The 27,716-nt window shown below is 47.2% G+C and overlaps 1 protein-coding gene across 5 annotated transcripts in view; it reads right to left on the bottom strand.

Moving 5' to 3' along the window:
- PRKCE (protein kinase C epsilon) overlaps positions 1-27,716 on the bottom strand; it is a 514,046-nt gene that overhangs the window by 155,921 nt on the left and 330,409 nt on the right. For all 5 annotated transcript variants that reach the window (XM_021088294.2, XM_085019379.1, XM_085019380.1 and 2 more), the window contains 4 exons: positions 13,470-13,612; positions 10,668-10,764; positions 8,279-8,478; positions 5,351-5,524 (listed from right to left, as the gene is read on the bottom strand). In XM_021088294.2, coding sequence (XP_020943953.2) covers positions 5,351-5,524; positions 8,279-8,478; positions 10,668-10,764; positions 13,470-13,612 — 614 coding nt within the window. The remainder of the gene's footprint in view (positions 1-5,350; positions 5,525-8,278; positions 8,479-10,667; positions 10,765-13,469; positions 13,613-27,716) is intronic.

The following is a 27,716-nucleotide window of genomic DNA, read 5'->3' on the forward strand; positions in this document are numbered from 1 at the left end:
TTGCATTGTCAACACTCCTTCCCAGCTGTTCTCACCCCCTGCTCACTCGGCTTAGTAAAACTCATTTGAAAAACGTCTCCAGTTGCTTTTTAAGGATTTTCCCATCCTGCATTTCCCCCAGGGCAGCAAGGGAGGTTGGCTGAGGCAGATTCTCTAGTTCACCCTCTGTTTCCCTCCAGGCAACTTGCACAGGCCAAGCCCTCCAGGAGCTGGCTTCCCAGGCCTGGCAGGAAATGCCAAAGGCTGGGGGATGGGGACAATTAGGTAGAGACATTTTTAAAGAGGAAAAATCATGGGTGAAATTATTCCAGTCCGGTTTTGCGGGATCCGGCTGGAAGGGGTGATTTCACAATGGGGTCATGCGCAGCAGCCCCAGATGTCTGAGAGCTTTATTTGCTCTAACTACAAAAACAAGGGTGAAAACCAACCTACCACTCAGTGGCTCTCCCATCCCCAGCCGTCCCGGGCTGAGTGGGAGGCCAGAAGAGGCAATTCTTGAAGTCACTCTTCCTCCCAAGCCCTGCCATGGAGCAGCCATCACTTTGAGAGCCCAGCTGAGGGCCTCACCCAAAGAAGCCAGGGCTGGTATTACCTTCCCTTTTCTACCAGTCAACACTTGATCTTGCCGATGCAGGGGTTTCCTTCTAGTTTTCCAAATAGCCTCCCTTTCTGCCTCTACTTCCCTGATGGGGGTTAGCCATTGACCTTTCCCTGAAAGAAGCAGGACACGGACTGAAGTGGGAGTTCTGGTATTGGAAAAATAATACTGAAAATGAGATCTGGGGGTAAGTTCTTGGCTTCATCGGCATCTCTTTGCCTTTCTCTTCTTCCAAACGCTATCCATGCTTCAAGGTCCAAGTTAGGTGTCACCTCTTCCAGGAAGCCTTCCCAAACTGCCTTCTGCAGAGCTTAAAATGAATCACTTAAAGGGCTCCCTTAGAAGAGTTACCATGCTATAGAATATCACTCTTTGCATGCCTGTCTCCCCGCTAAATAGCAATTTCCATGCCTTCAGAGTTAGTATGTTTTGAACGTTGTAGCCCCAGAATCTAGCGGTGTCTAGCATATTACAGATGTCCAACACATTGTGCCTTCATTGAACTAATCACAGGCCCTTTCTCTCTCTCCTCCACTCCCTCCCTCCTTTTTTTTTTTTTTCTTTTTTTTTCTTTTTTTTCTTTTTATGGCTACAACTGCAGCATATGGAAGTTCCTGGGCTAGGGGTGAAATCAGAGTTGCAGCTGCCATCCTACACACAGCAACACAGAATCCAAGCCGCAGCTGTGACCTATGCCATGGCTTGCAGCAACGCTGGATCCTTAACCCACTGAGCAAGGCCAGGGATCAAACCTGTATCCTCATGGAGACTAGTCATGTTCTTAACCCACTGAGCCATACCAGGAACCCCCTATTGGGTTCTTAACCTGCTGAGCCACAGTGAGAACTCACTTCTTCATTTTTCTTTTTAACATTTAACATCATCCATTTCAAAGTCCTCTGGTAGTTTAAAACACGAAAACTGCAGTTTCTCATCCATCTTAACAGATACCACATCTCTAATTCTTTATGGCTCTGTCCATCTTGATGGGCATAATACCTTTATAAAATAAGAATCATGCCGAAGGTATGTTAGTTGTGAGGAGGAGGACGTGAGAGAAAAAAGCCTACTCCATCTCAGCTCGTCTTGGAAGTCCCTGCTCCCCTTTTCACACCATATGTTTGCTATTTAGTTAAATACAGCTTTGTAGCTTTCTCTGGTTGTTTCAGGCAATTCTAGCACCCCAAAGAGCACGCACGCAGCATAGTGGGGACTCAAGTCAAATACACTGGTGTGAATTGGATTAAAACTGAAGTTACTGGCTTAATGGGTGGGGGGGGGGGCTTTCTGCCTTTTCTCATGGGCACTGGAAAGCTGTTTCATCTGTTTCCCCCCCCCCCCCTTCTAGATCCCAGGACAAAGGAGCCGAGTGCAAGAACCAAGGGCAGGTGGGCTTGGCAGAGGAAAGGCCACATCATTCTTTAACGATAACTTGGTCGTTCAGTGGGCTGTGGTGACCAGACCTAACTCATGACCTGACGTCACGACTGGCGCCAGCGGACTTACACAATCCTTGCCGTTGGTCACCATACCAGACCCGGGGCCTCACACGCTCCTAGGTCCCATCAAGCAATCTGTGTAGTGCATGGCCTGAAGCCATGGGCAATCGCTCAGAACTTCTAAAGGAATGCTTCCACAGGGGCTGTTTCTTCCTTCATTCTGAACAATAAAGGATCACCTACAAACAATTACACCTGATTTAACATTATTGCTGCCCTCTGTGTCATAATTAAATGAGAATGAAAGAAACCTTCATAGGATTGCGGGGGGGGGGGTCGTCTTGTGTTCCTTAATCACGTAGGAGAGCCTTAGTCGAAACCAGGTTTACGGTGGCTCAGGAAACCTGTCCTTTCGTTTCAGGAAAAGGGACACTAAAGCAGGCCTGAACAATGGCCACTGACCTCGGCTCCCATTCCCGCTCAAATCCTGCCCCGGTTCTCCTCACTCTGCACAGCCTGGATGGAGCTCTTTCCCCACTTCCGGTGTCGAAAGAGCACCCCCCCTCTGGGTCCTCCTGGTTTGAACACCTCCGCCTGCCGGGGCAGTGAAACCACTCAAGGCTGTTTGCTGTGGAAGTCAGTCTAGCCCCTGCCCACCCCCTTTAACAAGTCAACTCCACACACTTGAGAACCACCTTCCCTGTGGCTGCTGACTCCACACCCAGCACCGACCTCAGAGTCAGGCACACAGCAGCTCGTCTGCAAAACCATGATGGTCGGCTGTCGCAAGAACAGTCACATTTTCTGACAGTGAATCTGGGGGTTTGTGATGACTCCTTTCGCTCGTAAGCTAAGGTCCTTCAGTGAAGTTAAAGTACGAGTTGCTTTCGAGACACCAGATGCCCACATGGTGTCATGTAAAGGGAAGTGTGCCATGAGCTACTGGGTAATGGCAGCGCCTGAGTCGCTCCTGCCACTGTGCTACCTGACCCCGGGCTAGCAAAACGTTCGTAAATCTCTGAAAGTCCCTTCTCTCCCCAAGCTCACCCTCTGGCCACCCAGATGCCCATCTCCATGTTAGTATGGTCACCATTCTCCCCAGGTGTCCTTCGATGTCCTTTGGGGCCCCAGGAGCAGCCACACAGGGAGGACCCTTGGCCTTGACATTCTGGACTCTCAGAAGGGAACACCCTGACACTTTAGACATCACCCCTGCCCCCTCACTCATTCACCAGGACCACAGGACACTGACCCACCACTGTGGCTCCTGGGCCCACCATGTACAGGGGGATCACCAGGTCCTTACAACTAGACGGGACCTCTCCTGGGACATCGGGCCTCTTGGCAATGCGTCCAAAGAAAGGAAGCTAGTGTGGTCCATGCCTAGGAAACCAGCTCAGGTGGTGAACGAGATGGCTCACCTGCCCCAGGCAGGGGACGCGGTGCTGGGGCAGGCGTGAGGAGCAAGGTGCTAGCCGAGCGAGGCCCCACTGCTTGGGGAGTCCCAGAGAGGAGACAGTAAGTTTACCTTGGCCACTATGCACTCACTGTCTGTGGGCACAAGCCGTTTACTTCTCTGAAATCTGATTTTCTCACTGGTGCCAAAAGAAGGATAGAAGAGAGAATTTCTTTAAAAAATTGTCTAACCCTCCGGCTCTGACAGTGACCACCTACCAGGTGGGCTGCCCTCTTACAGGCACCATGGAAGATGGAGAGATTTGGATACGTTTCTAATTAAGTGAGAATTATGCTCAAGTGGAAAAAAGTGGAAAGCTGACCTCATGATTGATCCTCTATTATCACATTGCGCTCTGCACGTGTACACACACACACACACACACACACACACACACGTGTGCTCGCTCGCACACACACACACAGAGACCCACAAATATCAGGCATGACTTAACACACATCCAAAATAAGGATAGCTAACATGTCCTATACTGGTCCAGAAAAGGGGTTTTCAGGTTTGCAGGCGATATTTCTTATCCTCCTGAGAGATCAAAGAGGAAAAATTCCAATAGCTCAGTGTTTCTCAGTGTGGAACAGGCAGTGATGGTGAAATGAAGCTTGGGATGAAATCATTGGGAAGCGGTAGATTAAACAAAGGTAATATACATATTTTTTCTATTGCAGTTCTCCGAAGGGAATTTGATAAACCAATGCATGTTGGGACATTCCAAGATCGGCCAAGATGGCAGTGTCCCAAACTCAGGGTCACAGTCTTTTATTCTTCAGTCTCTCGAGTGAAGAAAGTTCTGAGGAATACCCTTTAGAAACAGTGTCCTAAAGAGACTGTAAATTCCCTTAGGTAGGCCTTGCTCACCACTGTATCTCTAGCACCTGGCACCACACTGGGCACATGGAAAGGATTCAGTAAAATAAATTACAAGTTGCCAAATGTCCAAATGAGAGACTGTGGAATTCTAAGTGGAAAGACTGGTATTCGCAATGACATGGTGGGATGAGCACATGTCAAAGAGCAAAGCAGCAGCTGCCCAAGATGGCCCCCTTCATGGCCTGGGCTCCAGGTGCAGTTGGTTGCCTTTGCTTTCTCAAGAAGCCAAGGGCTACAAGTCTGTAAGGCTCCCTCAAAGACTTTCACTTATTTTTTTTTCCCCAAAAAGGGGTCATAAAAGAAGAGTTTCATGGAGAATGCTAGCATTTCTCTTCTTCACTAAGAGCAAGTAACAAATTAATGATACTCTTCGGTCAGACTCCATAATGTACTTACAGATTATTTTCGTCTCTTTACTGCCACCTTCTGGGCCCCAGGCACCTACACAGTATTTAAAATGATAACTTAAACTTGTGTTTCCCAATGGCATTTTCAGCACCTATGTCCTTTACCTCATATGACATTATACCAGTTAGATGTGGTTTGAGTGGCCTTTGCTCTTTTCTCGTTTGATCTGAAGGCAACAAAGAACTTAAGTGATTTGCCTAGTGGCAGAAAGTTAGGAGCAGAGCAAGGACTAACCACGCCTGTTGTTTTCTCCAAGGAGCAAACACCGGGGTTAAGTCAGTCATTTAGCTTTGTCCAGCTACGATTGCAAAGACTCCTATCACCCTCTCATCCCTTCACAAGCACAACCTTGAAGGGAAAATCCCTTGCCCTTAAAAGAGAGAATGCTGTTCAAATACACCCTGATCTTTTCAAGGGTAGGCAAACTGCATTCCACTTTGCACAGTCTTGGAGAAAAGAATGGAGGGGATCTATGATTGATTTTTTTATCTGACAGTCAAAATACCCCAGCATCCGAGAGCACCACCACAAGATGGCGGCCCACCAGCTTCTTCCGAAACATACCTTGGTCTGGAAGCAGCAATAAAGTTGGGTTAGGTACGGATGTTTCCGTGCCAGAGCCAAAATCCTCTTCTCTGTCATCGTGCAGTCCACGTCATCATCCTGAAGGATGACGTCCTTCTTCAGGACCTTCACAGCATACACTTCATCTTTGCCTTTGAGCTCTGCCAACATGACCTGTAATCAACCAAAACCAGCCCCGTAAGTATCCACATACAGGGAACCAAAAAAAGGGTCAATAACAAAGGCTTTAAAAAACGCCCTTTTTTCATTTTAAACAGTAAAATAGAATTTTAAAATGTTAAGAAAGACTACCCACCCTAATACAGCTATCTTTTTAAATCTCTAACACAGTGTCCAGGCCAAAAAAAAAAGTCCAGTGCGCATCTGTTAAAAAATTATTCATATGTTTAATTTGTCCTACTTGCAATTAGAGGGCAGCAAATATAGATTTTTTTAACTGAACATTATTTCATAAGTATTTTTCTATATGGTCTCCATCATTAGATGGTTGCCAATACTCAATTCAAGTAAATCGATAACAATTTAACCATTTTACCTCATATTAGAAACTTGAGTTACATCTGATTATTAAGTGTTATATAAATTGGATCAAGTGTTTCTCTGTATAATTTTTTCTGTTCAATCATATCCTTAAAATGAAAAGTCTTAGAAGTAGATTTTAGAGTTAAGTATTTTGCACATTTCCTGACTTTCAAGGAGGAGGCATGCTATAATCTACCCCTAGCAATACAGAAGTGCTTTCGTTTCATGGCAATTTACCAGCACTGGGGGCTTTCACTCAAAAAGCTTTTTTGCTCGTGTCTTGGGTATGAAATGTTACCTCTATGCTGATTTCATCTGTAATGAAAGTAAAAATCTTTGTTTTCTAATTATACTTTTTTTTGTGCACACAGATTCCTCTGTCAGTTATCTGTTTTATAGGAGTGTTTTCCTTATGTACGTGTATGCGATTGGTATATAAAGACCACGACTTTACTTACTGGAAATGTTTTTCTAAGCCGTTTTATGATTTTCCGTTATTTTTTCCTATGGAACAAGAGCTTTCATCTGTACGTAGCTGAATCCATCTTTGTTGACCTGCATTGTTTCTTCTACAGCTTTAAAGCTGGGAATGCGATTCTGTCCCTAGAGCGCAGGTTAACACTCAGTTCTCTTAAAGTTTTCCTATCATTTGACATTCTTGCACTCATTTCCCTACAAATGTGACACGACTTTCTCCCATTAAATAGCTCCTAAGTACAGTGTTCCAGGCGTCAGAGCTCAAGAGCAGTCACTCAAGAGGCTTAATGATGGTGCTCAGGATGTTAACCTGAAAAGCTTTTGTCGCCCACGTATAATATAAACTCTTTAAAACTGGCTCAAACTTTGACTCTGATGTTTCCAAAGAAACATTCGAAACGCTCCAGAGTCATCCAAGCTCCCATCCTGCTTACACCCTATGGAAACCTGGAAACTCTGAGCCTGCTTCCTTCCCCTTGAATCTTACTCACAATTAAACCAGGTCCTGCTCACGTGCCAGAGTCATGCCTTGTCAGACCACTGGGGTCTGCTTCTTATTTAACCAGTCCCCAAAGAATGTGATTGCTTCAGCTTTTGCCAACCCCAGATCCTTTCCTGCCACGGCTATCTTAGGATCAGATGGGGCAGGGGAGATGGGCTGGAAACCAGGTCTGGTACCCTGGGGGCTTCACAGAGCCTCTCCCTTCAGAGAGAAGCAGAGCAGGTCTGAAGCTCAGCCAGAAAAAGCCCAGGGTGCATGAGGGGTGAGAGCACGTGAGCCCAGGGAGCTCTCAGAGCCAGGCACCTGGGGCCCAGAGCACTGCTGCTCTGCTCTGGGAGGTCCTAGAAAGATGACTCCCACTGACCCTCAGGCATGGCTTTGTGAAAGCAGGGAATCATCAGGGATCAGAGCTAAAACTTTTTTTGGGGGGGGGTCTTTTTCAGGGCTGCACCCACGGCATATGTAGGTTCCCGGGCTAGGGGTCGAACCAGAGCTGTAGCCTCTGGCCTACACCACAGCAACGCAGGATCTGAGCCGCATCTGCGACCTATACCACAGCTCATGGCAACGCTGGATCCTTAACCCACTGAGTGAGGCCAGGGATCGACCCTGCGTCCTCATGGATGCTGGTCAGATGCGTTTCTGCTGAGCCATGATGGGAACTCCCAGAGCTAAAATGTGCATCAGTTTCCTAGGCTCTCTGCCCTTCCATCTTCTTCCTAAAGTGAACTGGGATTATTTTCCAATCTCACCCCCACCTTCAGAATGCTGGCTGACCAGCAGGGATGCTTTGTGAGCACCCTCTGCACCCACTCCACCCCACTGTGCTGGTCTTGGGGGAGTCAAGTAGGGAGAATGGTACCAAGGGCAGCAGCCCTGGTCCAAGACAGGAGACGCTTGTTCTCCTTCTCTTGCCACATGACAGAGGAGAAACAAGACACTTAGTGCCAGAAACTTCAGTCAAATGATGTTTAATTTCCCAAGTAATACATGCAAAGATTCCCTCAGAGCCCTGAGTTCACTGAGGGCAGAGATCCCGGAGTTCATTTCCCAAGAATTAAAACCAGAATTGTAGCTGGATCTTGAAAGGGAATAAAGACATGACCATTACTGACAGCAGGATGCCAAGCACATGTAAAGCAACTTAAATGGTTCAAGTGCTTTCTCACCTGCTCTCTGCCCTGATGCCTGTCCCCACTTGACCAATGAGAAGACCCGAGTCCCAGAGAGGTGGATGGACTACGCTACCGCCCCACAGCTCATCCGCAGCAGGACCCTGGCTCCCATCTGCTTGGCCTCAGGCCATTTCCGCTCATCAAGGAAGGCAAACAGAACCAGACCAGGCTGAAATGGGCATCATCTCATCTCGGATCAAACCCGCAGTTCCAGCCCCGTGCGCCACAGACCTTGCCGAAGCTGCCTTTGCCCAGCACCTTGATGAAGTTGAACTCGTCCAGGCCCAGGCGCTTGGCCTGGCCTTGCCGCACGTCCCCGTTCTCGCCTGGGCTCGCCAGCTGGCCGTCAGCGGACGATGCCGCCCGGTGCTCCTCCCCTCGGTTGTCGAACGACAAGGCCTTCCGGATGTTGTTCTCAAGTTCTTTTATTTCTAGGGCCAAGGGTGACGAGATATCGTATGAGCACACACCTCACGGGCCCTTCCCGTGTCTGAGGAGTCAAGAATCAGAAGGTTTCCCCCACCACCCTCGTGAGCTCTCAAACCCTCTTTCTGGTCCTTCAGAGCTCGAGACCCAGCGTGGCCTCCCTTTACGTTCCTTCATCTGCTCTGCACACTTTCATGGGCACCTAACAGAGAGCAGGGCCTCCGTGTGCCAAGGGGAGAAGGACACGTGCCCGCCAACCACCCCCTTCAGATCCTCCTCTCACACTGGGACCAGGCCCCCTCTCCGAAAGCTCCCTTTGGCTAGGAGCCTGTTCCATCCTTCCAGGTGCAGTGCCGGGATCCCGGCCTTCTCCGGAATCAGGCGGAGTCCCAAAGGCCACAGGCACCCTTCAAGTTGCCTTTGACAATTAGATCAACGCCTCATGGAGGACCACCGTCATGGTAATTATTGGTGAGGGCCTGACTTCAATAGCCGGGACCAGGAAGCCTTCGCCTTCTGAAGGACTTTCCTTGGCCTTGTGGCTGGGTTTACTCTCAATACCCATCTTACACAAGGTTATTTAACAAAATGAGCAATGGGCTTATCATTAACCAAGGAACTACTTCCCAAGACCGGCATGCTGCAAATTTATCTCGGATGGGGCAGGACTCCTCAGGACAATTTCACAACTATGACACAGCCTTGTGCCCCTCCAGAGTGTGGGACCCGAATTACCTGGGGATGAAAGCACAGGAGGACCCTTTGACCTTTTCTATTTGAGGACGCTTTATTGTTAGTTATACGTTCACCAAGGCATGCGCTCCTCTATGGGGAAATGGGGCATCTCAAGCATAACCCAACTTTATTTACTTATTGTTTGCATACTCCAATTTTAAAAGATGCTCGTGAATGACTGGGATCACAGGAGGGGAACACAGACTATTAACCCTTGGGAATCATCAGGTGTGAGCAACCAGGTGCTGCTCGGCATAAAGACAACTTCAGCCTCTTTACTGAAGGACTGGGGCCCATGTGAGCTCCCACCAGGAATCTGGAGATCTTCCTTAGATGTGGAGTTTGGCTCCTCTGAGGTGTGTCGGAGGTTGGGGCGAGAGGGGAGGACAGCTTCTGAGCCTACAGATATGCCCATGCCATTTCTGTCATTTCCCATCACTTACTCTTTTTTTTTTTTCTTTTCTAGGGCCACACCCATGGCACATGGAGGTTCCCAGGCTAGGGGTCCAATCGGAGCCGTAGCTACCGGCCTAAGCCAGAGCCACAGCAACCTGGATCCGAGCCGCGTCTGCAACCTACACCACATCTCATGGCAACGCTGTGGATCCTTAACCCACTGAGCAAGGCCAGGGATCGGTGGTGTGAGCCTAAAGCCAGGGTAATAAAGACAAAGCAGCTACAGGACATCCAGCGCTCTACTGTCCCGAGTCACTGATGATTATTCCTGCTCTGCAGATGCCAACGTCTCTCCCAGCGAGATCTGGTTCTGGTCACCAGCGGGGAAGGTCCTAAGAGCACAAGTCCCTCCTCCGCGGATGCCTGCAGGAGTCAGAAACCTCCGATGGCTTTGCACATTCTGACGGGGAAGCTGAGCTTTAAAGGGAGTCAGGCCTAGAGCCGGCTTCCCCCCCACCTCTTCGCCCAGGCTCCTCGCCAGCCAGCTTCACCTTCCTACCCACCCACTCCCACTGGGGCCTGGGATGGGACACGTCCTCCCTCCCCTCCCCCGACTCCGGACTCCCCAGGTTTAGGGTGTGATGATTAGTGTCCAGAAGGACAGATGTTCGACTCAACAGAGCGATGCTCCCAGGCCTGGGAGCAGACACTGGGCAGGGAGGGAAGAGCAGGGCTGCACCCCTCGCCCCCTCCTACGAGTGGAACCAACCGGGGAAAGAGACGAGAGAAAAGAGAGAACCGCAGCCTCTCACGCTCCCTGTCTTACCCTGCCTGGGAGGGGTTTGGGGCCGGCACAGCCACAGAGGGCCTCCCCCTTGACAAAGTCTGGTGGGGTGAAAGCTTGGCTAATGAGTCAGCAGGGCAAGGGCATCTGAAGACCTCACAAGGCTGCTCTGCACATTGCTTCTGCTCACAAGGACGTTCTTGGGTGAAGAGGCCTCAGGCTCCTGGGTCCCTCCAAGGACAGAGCTCAGGGGTAAAGAAGCAAATCTGAGGGTCTCACCCTGGTCGCAAGGGGAGGTGGGTGCGGACTTGGATCGATCTTCCTCTGACGGTGAGCTTCCGGAAGCAGGCTGCGGGGACTCGGCACCAGCAAGGAGCTAGAGAGAGGGAGGGAACAACGAGGGAGAGAGGCATCAGAAGGGAGCACAGGGCACCTCCCTGAGGTCAAAAGCATCAAGAGAGATGCCAGGGGCCGCAGCAGTCCCCTGCACACGGTTGCACTTGCTGAACTGATATTTTGACACCAGAGACCCAGGGCTTCAGTTGCCAGCTAAAGGGAAGAAAACAAGAGACACCAGCTTGATTTTTATTTAATCCCAGTACAACTGCCTTTTCTAAGCAAAGCTCAACCTTTCCCCTTCCATGAAAGCTCCCTTGCCTACCGACCTGGGCAACGCAAGTTACCATGTCCACGGCAACTTGACACCTGTTGTGTCTAACAGCTGCTTGGCATTTATTCATTATCTTGTTCGGCCTGATTTAGTTTGGGGCCCTCGGGTAGACTGCAGGTTCCTGGAAGGTAAGCCCCCCATCTGGGATTTGTATTGCCCTGGTGACCTGCACAGAGTGACACACATAATAGAATCTCAATAAACATTTTCAGATGTCGGAGTTCCCGTCGTGGCTCAGTGGTTAATGAATCAGACCAGAAACTATGAGGTTGTGGGTTCGATCCCTGGCCTTGCTCAGTGGTTAAACATCCGGTGTTGCTGTGAGCTGTGGTATAGGTCGCAGATGCTGCTCGGATCTGGCATTGCTGTGGCTCTGGCGTAGGCCGGCAGCTACAGCTCCAATTAGACCCCTAGCCTGGGACCCTCCATATGCCTTGGGTGTGGCCCTAAAAAGACAATAAAAAAAAACAAACATTTTTAGATGTATTGATATGTGCTGGCCATCGGCAAACTTCTGTAGGACACTCCCAGTAATGTCTATTTCCTGGCACAGATGCTGGTGTATCCATTTTATGTTTCCATTAAAGTCAGGGGTCTGGACTCAGACCACAATAACTTCTGCTCCCTTTAACTTCTGATCCACCAGCTGTCCTCACTCGATGATGGGCTCCTTGCAAGGGCCAACGTGAAGGGACCCAAACCACCAGCAAGCCTGGCGCTCCTGCAAAGCAGCCTCCTTAGCTTCTGGCCAAGGACACTTGTCTCCTATCCTGTTGTATGAACTTGAGCTACTACTTGGTTCACTTGACTTTTTCCAGCTTTTGCCTCAGCAGCATCACAGCAATTAAAAGTATCAGAACGGGAGTCCTTTAGTCTTTTACTCTGCTCCTTCTTGAGTTTTTCTTCCATGCTTGCTTCTATGACCAGGTTCTCCTGGATTCCAGAAAGACCACTGGTGGCTGGCCACTGCCAACCTAGCCCAGGGAAATACAGGGGAGCAGGTAGGCACTGAGTTTTCTTTGAAATGTTTCATAACAATTACTACAGAGTCTGTCTTAGTTTACTTCCAGCAAGGACCAAGGAACACGTCTCCTGATCAGGGCTCTCTGCTGAGCCCGTAAATGTCTGTGTTCACCCTTGTCATCAAGGGGTGTCTGTCTGACCCGCCTCCTGGGGGAGGGGGGGGGGCGCCAGCATCCTGGGTGCTGACCTCCTGCTTGTGATTCCAGGGCCTCGGGTCAATGGCTGAAGCCCTGTTTCCACCAGTGGGACTGACAGGGCAGAGAGGAGCCACCCGAAGCACAAAATCTGAGTTAACCAGGAGAAGAGAATCCCCCCCGCCCCACAACCTTGAAAGAACAACTTTGTTGATTGGCAAGGTAAAGAAGAAGAAGTTTAAAAAGATGAACAACCCAGACTTTCCCGTTCCAGGGGAAAGGCTCTTCTGCGAGGCAGCAGGGGAAAGACGTAGGCAGCTTCTAAAATGAGGAGGGAAAACACAGAGCCCTTCCTTCAGAAGGGACCTCAGGGCAAATTTGAAGGAGGACATTTCGGAATCCAGATTGTAGAAGCGCCCAGAGTCAGACTCGCTTTTCCAGTAACGAGCGCCTGATCCTGGGCATCAAGGGCCACACGGCCTACCCCGCCCCCACCAGGATTTCTTGCCCAGTTAACATGGTTCCAATTTTCTCATAACTTGCTCCTTCAGAGACTCTTACATTTTCTAGGCTGGGAGCCAAGGCTAAGAAGGGCCTTCAAACAAAATGCTACGGATGCCTTGAGCTCTGTTTACATCTGTGGGCCCTGACTTACCAAAATAACATTTTAGCAAATGGATGTCTTCCTACTGACATGCAGAATGTCACACGGACAGCGACAGGGCTTTGGTCTCCAAAGAAAGGCCCAGATGTTTCACGTCGCCAGGCATTAACAATAGTCCTGGGGCAGCTGAGTGCCGGCACTATCGCAAATCTTCTTGGCTTGCTCCTTAGCAAAGAATGTGCTTCCAGCTCTTCATCCATTTATCCTCGTTACAGGAATACCAGAGGCAAAGTTCAAACCCTGACATTGCTTTCATGCCAATCCCAGAGGCAGATAAGTCCATTTCCCTGCCTAAGGTTGAGCTCTTTCTGGAGGGCATTCCAGAGTTCTCATCTCAAAGCTGCTGCTACCCTAAGAAACACACACTCGAGAGCTGCTTAGCTTTTCCTCACTTCTGAAACTGAAGGAGACATTTGTGTTGCCTGCCTGGCTTTTTCTTTTTCTTTCTTTTTCCTTCAAGCACATTCTGTTTTGAGTCCAGTGTCTCACCCCCGGGAGTCTTAGCACTTCACTTTCCAAGGGCCTCTCAGGAAGCCAACACAGAGGTGCCAGCGCACAAAGAGCCCCAGAAACACCAAAGAGCCAGTTACCTTTTTCCTCCTCTGGCCACTGTTGGTGATTTTGTCTGGAGTGACGCCCAGGTCAGCCAGCACTTTGGCGATGCCCCTGGCGTCCACGCCACAGTTGGGAGCCACGTTGGTCTCGCAGCGCCGGTGGACGTTCATCTTGCAGACTGTAAGGAGACACGGAGAAGAAGCTTCCAAAAGGTCATGGCCTAAAACGTTACCTTATTTTGTTCTGATGGTATTCGTTTGTTAGAGTTTGGAATAGGCGGAAAGACCAGAAAACCATCCATCATCCCATCACACGGAACTAAAACTATCCACCATGGTACCACCGTCCAGAGATCACCACTGTGGATGGATAAAAATCCCACTGAAAGTCCCCTTGAGGGAGCAGAACACTGAGTGTAGGATGTAATCGACTCATCTGAAGAAAGTGCATTTGGATGGTGAACCCAAATGGGTCCCCTGTAAACAGGGCACTCCAGGACTCTGCCAACATGCGGGACTATCATCCGGAGAGGAACGCCCCCAGTGCAGCCTGCCGAGATGCTCATCTGAAAATCAGGAGGCTGAATGGAGAGACCTCCAAGGCTCCTTTCAAATCCTAACTCAAGCGCCAAAGGAACAAAGGTCTTTGTTTTGTCCACAGCACTGAGCTCTCCCTGGTACAGGACATCAGAGGTGAGGATATAAACTGTTTTGGTTTCCAGTCCAGCACGTAAGGAGCTTGGAAGTTGTTGCTCTGCCCTGACGAGTAAAAAGCTGAACAAACTGGAAAATCAACAACTCTTCTTAAGACTCACTGGAGAAGTAAGGTCACAGGGCAAAGCCCTAGCCCCTAAAGGGGAGAGACAGACAGGCCTCCACACGAGTCACAACTCAGCAGAGCAGCAACTCCTGAGCAGCAACCTTTGTGGAAACCAGTGCCGGGTAGGGAAGGGTGCCCTCAAAGTGGAAGACTGCTGGGGTCCCAGAGTGGACGAGTCTGAGAGCCAGAGACTCGGGCTGACCCCTCATAGAACCCCCCCCCGCCCGCCATTTCTGTGAGATTTACCTCTACCTCTTCGAACAGATTCTCACAGATTCTCACAGTGAATATTGGAGAAAAGTACCCTTTCGCTTCTGACAGGGGGAAAAGTATTTTGAAATACACCAGAGCCCTAAGTTCTCAACAAGGCCTGCTCTCAGGAGAAATTATTTCACTGGAGAGACTAAACTACTGTGGTTTTATCAGATCCTAACCAAGCTAACTCCAGCCTGCCCTAGTTATCCTGTCCCGCTAAAGGGGTGGTGAGACTCTGAGAAACACATGTAAAGCTCGTAGTTCAGAGGCACAGGCTCACAGAAAGCCTGAGACCAAATCATAGGATAAGAGAATGCTTCCCCTCCCCCTACACATTAGCATCATGTTACTAACGGCCTATTTACTGCAGTTTTATTCAATGCATCATGTCCAATTATTAAAAATATATATATATATATATGGCCTATTAAAAGGCAAAAAACAGTTTGGAGAGATAGGGCAAACAGCAGAACCAGACCCAGACACGGCAGGGATGTTGGAATAATCAGACCAGGAATTTAAAACAACTATGATTAATATGCTAAGGGCTCTAATCAATAAAGAAGATAGCATGTGAGGAGAGATGGACAAGGAGAGAGATGGAAATTCTAAGAATGAATCGAAAGGACATCCTAGAGATCAAAAGCCCTGCAACAGAAACGAAGGAGGCCTTTCGTGGGCCCACTGGTGGAATGGCTATAAATGAGCAAAGAATCTCTAAGCTTGAGGATATGTCAATAGAAACGTCCAAAACAGAAAAGCAAAGGGGAAAAAAGACTAAAAAAAAAAAAAAAAAAGGACCAGAATATCTAAAACTGTAGGACAATTACAAAAGGTATAATATATGTATTATGGGAGTACCAGAAAGGGAAGAACTTTTTAAAATGAACGAAAGAAATATCTGAAACAAAAATGACTGAGAATGCCTTTAAACTAAAGTCAGACACCACACCACAGACCCAGGAAGCTCAGAGAACACGTGACATACATGACAAAAAAACCAAAATATTCGAAGCAAAAATGACTGAGAATGCCTTTAAACTAAAGTCAGATACCATACCACAGACCCAGGAAGCTCAGAGAACACCACGTGACATACATGACAAAAAAACCAAAATATTCAAAGCAAAAATGACTGAGAATGCCTTTAAACTAAAGTCAGACACCACACCACAGACCCAGGAAGCTCAGAGAACACCACGTGACATACATGACAAAAAAACCAAAAACAACAACAAACTACACCTAGGCCTATCTACCATATACAAGTTTCAGAAAATCAAAGAAAAATAGTCTGAAAAGCAGCCAGAAGGAAATAACACCTTACCCACAGATGAGCAAAGATAAGGACTGCATTTGACTTCTCATGCAAGCAGGAAAAGAGTAGAGTGAAATATTTAAAGCACTGAGAGGGAAAAAAATGTAGAATTCTGAACCCTATGAAATAATTCCTCCAAAAAGTGAAAGAGAAATAAAAACTTTTGCAGACAAACCAAAACTGAAGTAATTTGGTGCCAGCAGACCTGTCTTGCAAGAAATGTTAAAAGCTCTTCAGAGAGAAGGAAAATGATATAGGACAGAAACTCAGATCTACATAAAGAAACAAAGGACATCCCAGAAGGAATGAGTGATGGTAAAACAGACACTTTTATTTTTTAAATTCTTTTTTTTTATTATTTTTATTTTTTAAATTCTTAATTGATCTAACCGATAACAATTTTTCTAAATAATAAGAGCAACAATGTTTTGATTATTATGCTTATAGATCCTGTGAATAAAATAGATGCTAATGTATAAATGTAATAAATGCCAACAGTGATACAGGGAGTGGGATGGAAGAAGTAGGATTATTTTGTTATTATAAGGTATTTTACTACACATGACGTATTAGAGTATTATTTAAAAGTGAACTTGGATTAGCTCTAAATGTATACTGCAAACTCTAGAGCAAACACTAAAATAAAAAGAACAAACATTCTAAGAAAGAAAATAGAATCATATAAAATGTTCAATTAAAACCATAAAAGGTAGGGAGTTCCCACTGCACCTCAGCAGTAACAAACCTGACTAGTTTCCATCAGGATGTGGGTTCAATCCCTACCTAGGTTAAGGAGGTTCCCAGGCGAGGGGTCAAATCGGAGCTACAGTTGCTGGCCTATACCACAGCTCACAGCAACACCAGATCCTTAACCTACTGAGCGAGGCCAGGGATTGAACCTACAACTTCGTGGTTCCTCGTCAGATTCGTTTCTACCATGCCATGATGGGAACTCCTTGACAATCACTTTAAATGCCAACTAGAAGACAGACTGTCACAGTGGATCAAAAAAACAAAACCTGACTATATATACCATCTACAATAAACACACTTTAAATGTAAGACACCTACAGATTAAAATTATAAGTATGGAAAAAGATGTAACATGTTAACACTAATCAAAAGAAAGAAGGAGTAGCTATAGCAATTTCTGACAGAGCCGACTTCACAGCAAGGAGAGTTCTCAGGGATAGCAAAGGGCATCATAAAAGAGCCAATTCTCCAAGAAGACATTAAAATCCTTAATGGATATGCACCTAACAGAGCATCAAAATACACAAGGCAAAAGCATTGAACAGCAAGGAGAAATAGATAATTCCATTATTATAGTTGGAAACTTTAACACCCCTCTATCAAAAATGAACAGATTCAGAAGGCAGAAAATTAGGAGGGACATAGCTGAAGTCAACAGCTCCATCAATGACTAGATATAACTGAATATAGTTATCTATTGAATCCATCATCAGGCAATAACAGAACACACACTCTTCTCAAGATTGCATGGGCCATTTGCCAAGATAGATCACATTCTGAGCCATAAAACACACCACAACAATTTTAAAAGAATAGAAATCATACACTATCTGCTCTCAGACCACAGTGGGAGTAAATTAGAAATCAATAATAGACAGTTGAAAAAAATCCCCAATACCTGTAAATTAAATAACACACTGCTAAATAACACATAGATCAAAGAAGATACCTCAAGAGAAAATTTAAAATATTTTAAACTAATGGAAGATGAAAATAGAGCTGATCATAATCAGCAAAATGCAGCAACAGCATCCTTCAAAGACACAATCTGCTAAAACTCACACATGAAACAGACAAATAGTAAATAGGTCCATATCTATTAAAGAAATTAAAACAATAATTAAAAATCTTCAAAAACAGTTAGTACCAGGCTCAGACGGGTTCACTAGTGAATTCCACCGCACATTTTTGAAGAAATTTTCCAATCCTCTACAATGTCTTATAGAAGATGGAAGCAAAAGAAATACTTCCTAACTCATTTTATGAGGCCAGCATCACCCTGACACCAAAACCAACAAAGACATTACAAGAAAAGACAACTTCAGACCAATATCCTTCACAAATACAGATATAAAAGTCCTCAACAAAATACTAGCAAGTTGAATCTAACAATGTAAGAAAAACACATATACCCCATGACAAAAAGGGATTTATCTCAGCTATGCAAGGCTAGTTCAACTTTTGAAAATCAATTAATATAATCCATCACATCAACAGGCTAAAGAAGAGTTCCTGCTGTGGCACACTGGTTTAAGAATCCAACTGCAATGGCTCGGGTTGCTGCGGAAGTGCAGGTATGATCCGTAGCCCAGTGCGTTAAAGGATCTGGCATTGCCACAGCTGCAGGGTAGGTTGCAGCTGCAGCTCAGATTCGATCTCTGGCCCAGGAACTTCCATGTGCTTTGGGTACAGCCATAAAAAGAAGGAAAAACAAAAAACAGGCTAAAGAAGAAAAAACCCACATCCTATCACCAATGCAGAAAAAACATTTAACAAAATCCAACACCTATTCATAATAAAATCTCTCAACAACCAAAATATAGAAGGGAACTTTCTCAACTTGATAAAGAACATCTACAAAGACCCACAACCAATATCATACTTAATGGTGAGAAACTAGAAGCCTTTTAATTTCAGGAACAGGGCAAGGATGTCCCCTCTCACCACTTCTTTTCAATACTGTGCTAACACAATGAGTGAGATAAAAGGTGCAGTGAAAAGGAAGAAATAAAACTGTCTTCGTTTGCAGATGACATGATTATCTATGTGGAAAAATCTTAAAGAATTGGCAAAAAGACTCTTGGAACTAATAAGTGATTATAGCAAAGTTGCATATTACTCAGTGAAAGAAGCCAATCTGAAAAGACTATATATTGTATGTTTCCAACTATGCCATGCTCTGGAAAAGCCAAACTATGGAGAGAGTAACAGGATCAGTGGTTGCCAGGGGTGGGAGGAGGCAGGGATGAAGAGCCAATGTGCGGAGGATTTTGACGGCAGTAAAACTAATCCGTATGACGCTAAAAGGGGGGATACGGCACATTGTACATTTGTCCAAACCCATAGAAGGTCCAGCACCAAGAGTGAACCCTAATGTAAACTGCGGGATAATGATGTGTCAGTGTAAGCTCGCTGGTGGAAACAAATGTATCACTCTGGTGAGGATGTTGATAGTGAGACAGGCTGCCCCTGCCCCAGCAGGAAGGTAGATTGGTACTCTCTGTACCCGCCCCTCAATTTTGCTAGGAACTTAAAACAGCTCTAAAGTTAAAGGCTATTGAAACACACATGGTTTCCAGAATGAAACAGGCAGGATGGCCAGATCTGCTACTGGCTCCCCACACTGACCTAAAGGGAGAAAGAACACAGACCCCACTCCCCTTCCCCCGAAACCCAGGCTTGAAGAGCTTTGTGGAGCTGACAATGCCCACAGAACCAAGGAAGGGGTGGGAGGAGGGCTTTCTCGACAATGCAACAAATGAGAACACTCCACCACAGCCAGGCTATTAATTATTACTAACAGCACCTGACAATCCTCAGCTCCATCCCAGACTCCAGGCAATGGCACTTGCTCTGGATTCTCTGTCCTGCTCACCTTTCCTGCACCTGCCCACCAACCCCATGAAAGTCCTCTTCCATCTCTTTCTTAGGTGACAGAAAGGACAAGAGTGGAGCAATCAAATGAAGAGCAAATTTCTTAGCAAAAGGCGGTTTATCTATGTGCTTTAGCCACTGGCGCCCTCTGCTGTTGTAATGCCGGACTTGTCCATCCTAATGAAACACTTAGCTCAGGGTGGCTGGGGAGCAACATAGGACCCATCTTTGGGGACTTTTTCCATTTAAAAAAAAATCCTGTTATTTCCCTGGGGAAGCTGTGTCGTTGTCTCAATGTGTTCATTTCTTTTAAATCCCAATGACATGTCAGTTAAAATGGACCACGTGCAAAAGTGACTTGGAAAGTGCTTTGAAAATCTGGAAACCTGAGGGCAAAGCTGGCTGAAGGAAGGGAACTTCACATTGTTTAGGCAGCCAGAGTGGGGCTCCTGGAAGCTGGGAGGTGACACACCGAGGCTGCAGATCAGTAAAAGTGGACGTGCCAGTTGGAGCCAAAAGAAACGTGACATTCATTTGCAGGAACGTGGGCCAGACAAACCAGCCAAATTGCCCCCTTCCCCCACTTGTCTGCCCCATCTGGATTGGTGAGCACCCTGGCCAAGTGCCAGGGGCTGCCAGCCCCCTCGGAAGCTCTAAGCTGCCCCTAAGGCTTCCCTTCGCAGGCTGCCTCCTATTGCTCATTTTCAGCTGTTTCAGCCGGATGAGCTGCGCTAGGGAGAAACAGAGCAGCCTTGCTAGGGCTCTTCTAAAAGGAGAATCATTACTGGGCTCCTACCCAGTTTTTTCCTCACATGTTGTTGAGCTTCTACTCTGTGCTGGATGGTGCCGCGGCAGCAGTATCGTCCTCAGGACAGATGGGACTCGGACACACTAACCTTCATTTTGGTTTCCATGTTTCCACCCTTTTCATAGCTGAGATTAAAGCTAAGCTTGCAGTGAGGAGGGTCAGGCTGTTAAGAATTCTTCCAAAGCAGGTGGATGACCTTGTGAGAATAATGACCAAGCCAGCCCTGGGGGACCAGCAGGTCTCTGGGTTCTGCAGAAATCTCTTTATAAGAGGGCAATTTGGCCCTTGAGGGTGAGCTGGGGCAGTGGTTTGATTTCATAACAGGTTACAGTCAGCCATGCCCGGCTCAGAGGCAGAACACACACAATTGTGAATAGGAAGCTGTGTGCTTGTGCCATGGAGGCTGGCAAGGATGGGAGAGTGACCGGTGCAGAGTTCCGGGCAGAAGAAGGGGACGGGAGGCTAGAGGGGAGGGAGCTCCTTGGAGAGGGCGGTCACACAAGGCACCAAGTGTCACCGGAGAGAGAGTGGGGAGTCTTGATCACACTGGAACCATCATTTAAAGCTTTCCAGAAGCAATGACTGGCCAGCGGTCTGCTACCCAGCACCCCTCAGACAAAAACTCTGAGTCCTCTGCTGTCCTTCCCAGCATGACAGGGAGCCCTCGTCACAATCCCCAAGCACAGCCGGCCGCTACTGCAAAGGATTCAGAATCAACTAAGACAACCTCGTGGCACTTCAGCGCAGAGCAGGGAACAGCTTCTTCCTTCCCTGCCCTCTGGTGTTAACTGGCTACTACCCAGAACATCTTCCCTGGTCCTCCTTTCCAGGTCCTTCTCCTCCCTCGAGCAGCAGGCTCAAGCCCCATCTCCCCCAGAAAGCCTGTCCTGACCACCAAGTCCTGCCAGCCTTGCTTGCGCTTCAATTGCTCAAAATTATGTCTGACTCACTGCTTGCGTTACTGTCTATGATTAAACTTGTTATGTTTTAATGCCCAAGTAGAGGGAAAGTTTCTAGAAAACCAATGCTTTATCTTCAAGTTCTCCTCAATGTCTTGCATACATCAGGATACCATGCTTTTCAGGGTATTCCAACTCCGTGGAAATTAGTAATACGTGGGCAGCATCAATGACTGGACCCCAGCAGACAATAGCTAACTGAAATCCTGAAGTCACTACACAGGCATTTTCTGATCATGCAAAATTCAATGTCAAGGCAAAAGAAGGGAAAGCAGTTAATGAACATAACTTATTTTAAAACAAAGAAAAATGCTCTTGTGTAATTCTCTCCTTATGAGGTTTGACCATAAAAGATAAGGGCCTGAAGTTACTGCAAGACTTCTAGGAGCCTTTCTTCTGTAACTATTCATACAAATGCAGGAAAACGCATGTATGAGGATGCTTGCAGCAGCACAAAATAGTGAGGACACAGAAAAAGAATGTCCACCAAGAAGGTAATGTTTAAATAAGGTATAGAATGGCCATGATGTGGAATATTAAGCAGAAACTTATATACATTGACTTGGAAATATTCCAAGCCACATTGCAGGAAAAGCAAATTACAAAACAATGCATATAGGACTTAATGAACACATATTTGTTGAATGCTAAGGTATCAGCTGCTGTTCCAGATGCTGGAGAAACAGCAGAGAACAAATACGACCCCCTCCCCCAAATCTCTACCCTCATGCACCTTATATTTTGATGAGGTTAGAGAGAAATAAACATAAAATATAGGCAATTTAGGATATTAGGTTGAAAAATGTTTCAGAGAAGAAAAAAAAAAGCAGAGGAAGGTAAAGGAAGTTAAGGGATGGGAGCTTCAATTTTTAAAAGGGTGATCAGGATAGACCTTGCAGAAAAGGATCACATTTGTGTGTGTGTATATGTGTTGGGGTGTGAGTGGTGGGGGACGGGGAGGGGGGGGAATAGCTTCTAAGTTGGCTTGTAATAATCTCCACCCCTAGTCTGAGCCTTTACATCAATCCCTCCCATTAAATGGGGGTTGGACATCACACTCAGTTTGGGGCACCACCTCTCACTTTTGTGTTTGCTGCTCTGAAGGAAACCAGCTTCCCTACAGTGAGCTGCCCTATATGTCTAGGCCATGGAGCAAAGAACCGAGGACACCAGCCAACAGCCCCTCGCTTGAGTCTGGAGGGGACGCTCTTCGAGCCTTCGGCCCCAGCTGTCAGCTTGACTGCAAACTCATGAGACACCCCAAGTCAGAAGCACTCAACTCAACTGCATCTAGATTTACAACCCAGAGAAACTCTGAGGTAATGAATACTGGTTATTTTAAGCTAGTCAGTTTGGAGATGATTTGTTACACAGCAATAGCTACCTCATACAGTGTGTGTTAAGTATTCATACAGCAAATGTACACAAAAAGGCCTGAAAGGACCCACAGCAAATGATTAGCAGGAGTTAAGTCTGGGGATGGATATGGAAAGAGAATATAAAGAACTTTAATATTTTTATACACGTACTCAAGTCTTGCTTGACTTTTTTACAGTGAGAACTCTTTATGTATTACCTGTGTTTTTAAATTCTAAAAATACAAACAAAAGTTGAAAATATGACAAGGAACCTCTTTGTTAAAGAAATAATAGTAAAGGACTGACATTTTCAGAAGTGATGAGAATAAAAATCCTTTTTTAATATTTTTTAACTATCAACTTTTTTTTTTTTACTGGAAGGAAAGGGGTGGGGAAGGAAGGAAGGGGAGGGGAGAGAAGGGGAGGAAAAGGAAACCTTTTCTTCCTCTTATTTGCATGGCTCCCACAGCCACTCCACGAGGTGTGCAGCTAAGACCACTCTTTTCATGGCTTTCACTATAATTCTCAGAAAGCAGGAGGGCAGGTAGGATTAAAAGGAAGCCCAGGGTCACCTGGCCAGGGGGCCCTGCCTGTCTAGGCAATAAGAAAACCAGGACAGACCGGTTCCCCGAACTCCTAATCAGGGATTTTTGCTGGCCACAACCCTCTGCCTAAGGGGTCTACCCCCAAACAAGACAGCCTGTTTTTCATTAGCTCCTGGAAAGTAAGTGACCCTCTGCCCCTTAGCACACAAAAGCAGCCTTGGTTCACAGCTGTTATTAGGACTGGCTCTCAGACAGGAGCAGGGAGCCAGGAAGAAGATTTTTCAGGAGTCTCCAGGCCAGTCCTTTCCCAGGACCCACCTTGGCACGGAGCTACAGTCAGAGCAGACAAGGGGGCAGGAAAACCAGGGCTGCTGCAGGCCCTGCAGGACAGATGGTGAACTGTATATAGAGGTCTGGCTTTCTGAGAAATTGCCTCTTGGTGCCTGGTGACTTTAGGGCAGCTGTGCTGGAAACCTAAGCGTGAGTTTACAGGCAGAAAAGTGGGGGTGGCCCACATGGCAGGTGAGTACCCCACATCTTTAGAGAAGGAAATAAAAACTATAAGGTATTGAGAGTCTATCTCCAAGGGAGACTGAGTCCTTGGGTCAATGGCAAAATGAAATAGGTGCAAAAGGACCCTAGAGGAGTGCAGGTGAAAGTGAAGGTCAGGTTGGGAGAAGCAGTACAGTTAAAAAAAAAAAAAAAAAAAAAAAAAAGGAATAGAAAGGGTTCAACTGTCTCAGTGATATAGTGATGCTAACAGCTGAAGGTCTGGAGCTAATTTCTGCGCTAACAGTGGCTAAGCTGATCAGACAGACCCTCAATGAGTCTGGAGAAACTCAAAAACTATGCAGACACTAAAATCATAAGAGACAAGAATGAAATATTTTGACTTCTCACTTCGTGCTGGTGTTTTTCTGCCCTTGATGAAGGAGCTCAGTTATCTAACAACAGCCCGTGAGCATCCTTGTAGCACCTGGCTCCTCTGGGCCGTGGGCAAGGAGGTGGCAGCCCACAGGACACAGGCAGATCCTCACAGGCCCCTGGTTGTACCTCCTTGTGCACACTGTCCTTCATTCCAGGTAATCATGTTCCCTCTACCTGGTGGATAGAGGGACGGTCCCTGGAAGAGCACATACACAACACTTGAACCTATGTGGCTCTGGCAGTTTCAGGCTGATCAGGACAATCTCATGGATCCTTCTCTCTAGATCCAAGCCCTTGCCAAACTGGTTTCACTGAAAACACCTAAACCTATTATCTCCAGGAGTGGGACAGGCAACAAATTGGAAGCCACAGAGCAGCAGGCCAAATGGCCGGGGTCTTATATGACCTGGGGACAGGGGCTCCAAGCCCAGGAGGCCAAGCCAGCCTGATCCAGCAAAGGGGAAGACCTGATGGAGTTCTTCCGAGCAGGAGAGGGCCCAGAGCACGGATCAGGGCTAAGTGTCGGAGCCAGCGGCCTGGGTCTAACTCCAGCTCCATGGGGACTTGCTCTGGGAGCCCAGGCAAGTCACTAAGTCTTGATTTCTTTTTCTTAGCATAGGAGCAGAACCAGATTTAGACCCAGACAAGAGAGGCACCTGCCCTGGCTCATCCTGGCCATCACCCTCTCCATGGGGTAAGGAGCCTGCAGGGGCAAAAAGACTTGAGGTTGAGAAAGGATCAAAAGAGAGAAGGAAACACAGGAGGTTGGAAGGGGGAGGGGACAGTGGAACCATTCTGGATGACACCGATCATACGCAAGGTGGATACATGTCACTACACCTTTGTCAAAACCCACAGAATGTCCAAGACCAAGAGTGAAGTTAAGGTAAATTATGGACCTTGGGAGATTATGATGTATCAGTGTAAGTTCAGAGACTGTGACAAAGGGACCACTCTAGTGGGAGATGCTGATGGTGAGGGAGGCTCGGTGTGTGGGAGGAAGGCTATATGGGAAATCTCTGTACCATTTGCTCAGTTTTGCTACAAATCCAAAACTGCTCTAAAAATAATTGAGAGACACAGAGAGAAAGGAGTAGCAGGTATAAAAGAGAAGCAAGGGGAAAATGGCCATGTCATGGTCACAGAGGAGCAGGACAGAGAAGATCTGTGAGCTTCTGTTGGGAGGTCTGTATTCTGAGCAGCGTTTACTTTCCTGTCTCTGTGTGGCCTGACTCCCTCGTGTTCCCTGGACTCCGGTGAGCAAGGATCCTTGCTCTAGGCAGCCTCATTCTCCCCATGCTGTACTTGTGCAGGCTTGAGAGTGCTTCCTGCCAAAACAGAGCTCAATACGTGGTCCCTGGGCCCTGCCTTCTTCCAGGGTCATCCAGGGACCCACAGCCCTAGCAGCCACATCTGGGTGACTGGGCTGCCTTCTTAACACATCAATATTTATGAAGTGACGGTATCTCCATTTGGAGTCCCTAGACAGATCAATAATTAATATAGTTACAAAAAACCAGACATGGCCTCATCAGAGTTCCATCCAAAGCAGGCGCTACGCTTCTCGGCAACCCCGCTCCACTTTCCAAAAACGCGTCACTCCTCTGCTCAACACACTCGAGATTCTCACTGTGCTTTTTTTGTTTTGTTTTTCTTTCTCTTCCTTTGCTTTAATGTCACTTAACAGCAACAAGGATTTCAGCAGGCCCTGCCTCTTGCAGGTCACGTGCTAAAATTCTAGAAAGGGAAATGTGATGTCTGGGAAGCCCACACGGGACGCAGGGTGTGTTAGCCGTCAGCACTTCCTCCCGTCCTGGGGCAGGTCATCCCCATATCCCACAACAGCTACTTCCAACCCTTCTCACACCTTCCGCACCACCCCTCTGCGCACTTCAACTCTGCGGAGGATCTCCTCGCTCAGAAATGAGAGAACTCGTTGCAAGGCTCTCCACAGACTCAGACCCTGAACCTAAGTGATCGTTTTGCCCAGTCACCTCCCCCTCCTTCCTTCCGCAACACAGGAGGCGCATCTGCAGACGGGCCTGCCTAGAAGGAGGGGGACCATCTCCCCACTCGCCTAATCTCTTGGTGTCCATGTTGCCATTCTTTGCTGCTTTTCCTCCTACCTCGGAGGTCCTTCCCTTCCAGTCCCTTTTTTTTTTTTTTTTTTTTTTTTTTTTGGTCTTTTTAGGGACACACCAGAGGCATATGGAGGTTCCAGGCTAGGGACTGAATCAGAGCAGCAGCTCAGGCCACAGCCACAGCCACGCCAGATCTGAGCTGCACCGACGACCTGCCCTGCAGATCACTGTGACGCCAGATCCTTAAGCCACGGAGCAAAGCCAGGAGTCGAACCTGCGTTCTCATGGATACTAATCGGATTCGTTACCCCTGAGCCACAATGAGAACTGCCCTCCCAGTACCTCTGCGCGCTAATGGTTCCCAGGTTCCCACGGTGTTCTCTTCTCTCTTCACACCCAAGGTACTTCTCCCGGGGATGACATCTACTTTACAGCTTTAACTCCACTTAGGCATTGACAAATCCCACATCTAAGTGCCCAGCCTAGACCTCTCCCCGGAATTCCAGGGGGAAGGTGCCACAGTTGGACAGGTGCATGTAGATTTCCCATGGGTGCCTCAAAACTAGCATGTCCCCGGAGGTCCCGCTGAATCCAATGGCAGTGTCTGGGGTGCTACAGAGGTGCGGGTTCAATCCCTGACCCTGCGTGGTGGGTTAAAGAATCCAGGGTGGCTGCAGCTGCGGTTGTGGGTCGAAGCTAAGGCTTGGATGCAACCCCTGGCCTGGGAACGTCCATGTGCAGCCATAACAACAACAACAAAATGAGCATGTCCCTAACTCAACTCCACCATCACTGCCTCCAGCCCAGCCATCCCTCCCGTGTTCCCTATCTCAGCAAATGGTGTCACTACCCTCCCAGTCACTATAGCCCATGAATTACTCCTCAGTACCTCCTCATTTGTCTCCCCCTCCTTATTGCCTCTACAGCCAATACCTTATTTCCAAGCCTCATACTTTCTCATTCGGATCCCTCCAATGACCAGCTGGTTCATGGCCTCAGAGTCCCTTCTCATACTTCATCTCTTTTTCTAATTTTTCCACAAAGGGACTTTATGAATAATACATTCAATAATAATAACACTGTTTTTTAACATAATTTAATAAGAGTTGTCGCATTTTTCATTTTTAAATTTAAATAATAAAATTTAAATTTGTATTATTTAATAAAGTAATAAAACGCTTTTAAAATAATGTCCATGCCACATTCCTGCCCAATAGTTCATGGTTGTCCAGCTCTCTGAGCAGGTTGGACCAGCTTATGACAACTGGATGCGCTATTCGGGCTTCCCAGAGTATGATCCCACCTCCTCATGTTATGTGCCATTACCTGTGTTGCTTAGCACACTCATTTGAGCAGAAGAGAATTCATGGGCAGGACAGCAGGAAACAGAAACTCAAGACTCGGAAGTCAAGGTTCAAACCCTACGTCTGCTCACAAGCTCGGTGACGTGATCAAATTACTTAGTCCTGGAGCCTCAGTTTCCTCCCAGGGGACACGGGACTACCACCACATCCGTCACAGGCCTACAAAGGCGCAACACGATGTCTGCGTGACAGGGCTTCTCTTAGAGGATGCTCTGAACCAC

Source organism: Sus scrofa, chromosome 3 (genome assembly GCF_054392235.1).
Source record: "Sus scrofa isolate SSC_HxYL_T2T_F1_AM1 chromosome 3, Sscrofa_HxYL_maternal_Yorkshire_Landrace_v2.0, whole genome shotgun sequence".
In the NCBI taxonomy this organism is placed as follows: domain Eukaryota; kingdom Metazoa; phylum Chordata; class Mammalia; order Artiodactyla; family Suidae; genus Sus; species Sus scrofa.